This window comes from Lactuca virosa, chromosome 6 (assembly GCF_052849685.1).
Source record: "Lactuca virosa cultivar CGN04683 chromosome 6, Lactuca_virosa_CGN04683_v6, whole genome shotgun sequence".
NCBI lineage: Eukaryota > Viridiplantae > Streptophyta > Magnoliopsida > Asterales > Asteraceae > Lactuca > Lactuca virosa.
Window position 1 is genome coordinate 40200428 of NC_136431.1, and position 1938 is coordinate 40202365.

The following is a 1938-nucleotide window of genomic DNA, read 5'->3' on the forward strand; positions in this document are numbered from 1 at the left end:
CTTTGTTATAATTCTAGGAGTTTGTGTTTTGTTCTTTAATTAGAGCCATGATTTATGTTTAGGTTCATGAATTTTTGTGTTGAATTGTTATGAATGTTGGGTAAAATCATAATCCTTGCTGAAATCATATACTTATATGCTGAAATCATAAACTCATATGCTAGTTTATATGCTGAAATCATTAACTCAAATGGTTTTTTTTTAACTTATTTGTTGAATTGTTATCACTTGTATTTCTTGAATGGAGATCAAGTTTATGCTTATTTGCAAGTTTGTGCTTAAATTGTTGAATATGCTAAACGTATTTGTTGATTATGTTGAAATATGATTAATCTTTGTTGTTAAAGTATGTATTCTATATTTTTTTGTTATTAGCAATGGGAGATAAACATACATGGACCAATGAGCAAACAAAATGCTTATTGCTCACTTGTATTGAAGAAGTACAAACCGTGGGTAGAAAAGGTTTGAGTTTGCACAAACAATCATGGCACAAGTTAGGAACAACCATTAAGGAAAAGTATGGCGTGGATTTGAATCAACGACAATTAAAAAACGCCTATGATAACCTTAAAGCCAAATACACAGGATGGTTATACTTAAAAAACAAAACTGGAAACCTTTACAATCCACAAACAAATACTTTTAACTTAACAAATGAGGAGTGGGAGGACTTTAAAAAGGTATATATACACACACATATTTATATGTATTTTGTTTATATAGTTGCCATTTATTCTTATATTACTTTTGTTACATTGATTACGTTTAGGGACATCCGAAAGCCGCTTCTTTGAAAACCATCCCATTATTGTTTCCAGAGCTTTGTGCAGAACTCTTTGATGGAAACAGTGCATCTGGTAATCTCAGCTATGCCACATCCCAAACACCATCGGGACATGGATCATCTTCTTTCCATGTCGTACCACTACATCTTATGGACGCCCCTTCCATTAACATAGATGAGGATGATTTCTTTTCCAATCATACTAGTGAGCATTTTACTCAGCCTCCACCTTCTACTGCTTCACCTTCTGCTAATTCACCTTCTGCTGCTTCACCTTCTGGTAACCCCAACAAAAGGGCTAAACCCTCAACTCCTAGACCTCGAGCTCCTAGTGCCTCACCTGATCCACCTTCTTCTGCCTCGCCTAAAGCTTCTATTACTGCTGATGATTTAGCACTGGAGATGCAAAAAGCTCTACGCCATTTGGCTCAAGGGCCAACAATTCCCCAATGTTTAGAGAAGCCTGAGTTGCTCGAGTTAGACCCAATAGACCCTCTACAATTTGCTGCGTATCACATTTTTGGAGGGAACATGAATATGAGAGAGATGTGGGTAAATTTGCCTAATGATCCACGAATATTAAGAGGATGGATCGAGATGACAGCTACAAGTTTGGGAGTTTTAAAGGATGGAAAGATTGTTCGTTAACTTTATATGTTTGAGTTGTTTAGGTTTTAATTGCATGTTTTGGAACTATATGGTTATGTTTTTTGGTTATTTGCTACTTCGAATGTTATTTTTAGTTTTTGGAACTATATGGTTATGTTTTTTGGTTATTTGCTACTTGAAATTTATTTTATGTTTTTTTGTACTTGAGATTTATGTTATGTTTTTATCTTATGTTATGTTATGTTTTGTTGATTAATAGGTTTGTAATGGATCACGACAAAAAGATACTACTCATAATTCTTATGTACTTGTACGTCCGCTACTTTTGGAAGAGGGGTGTCAAACGAGTGCGGGACAACGATTCGGAAATGACGGGACATGAATTTACGTTAGAGTTACTTCACCGTAATCCTCTACAATGTCTTGAAGTGCTACGCATGTCCCGTGAATCATTGGTTCGGCTATGTGCTAATTTTAGAGTGAACTACGCGTTAAAGGATAGCAAACATGTGTCGGTTGAGGAGAAGATGGCTATGTTTTTT

The 1938-nt window shown here is 35.3% G+C and overlaps 1 protein-coding gene across 1 annotated transcript; it reads left to right on the forward strand.

Annotated features, from left to right (window-relative positions):
• Window positions 1-377: 377 nt before the first annotated feature.
• On the forward strand, window positions 378-1494 carry LOC145118618 (uncharacterized). Its single transcript, XM_079054314.1, has 2 exons — window positions 378-683; window positions 773-1494. Exons 1-2 carry the CDS (start codon window positions 378-380, stop codon window positions 1433-1435), a joined length of 969 nt encoding a protein of 322 aa, XP_078910440.1. The 3' UTR covers window positions 1436-1494.
• The last annotated feature ends 444 nt before the right edge of the window (window positions 1495-1938 follow it).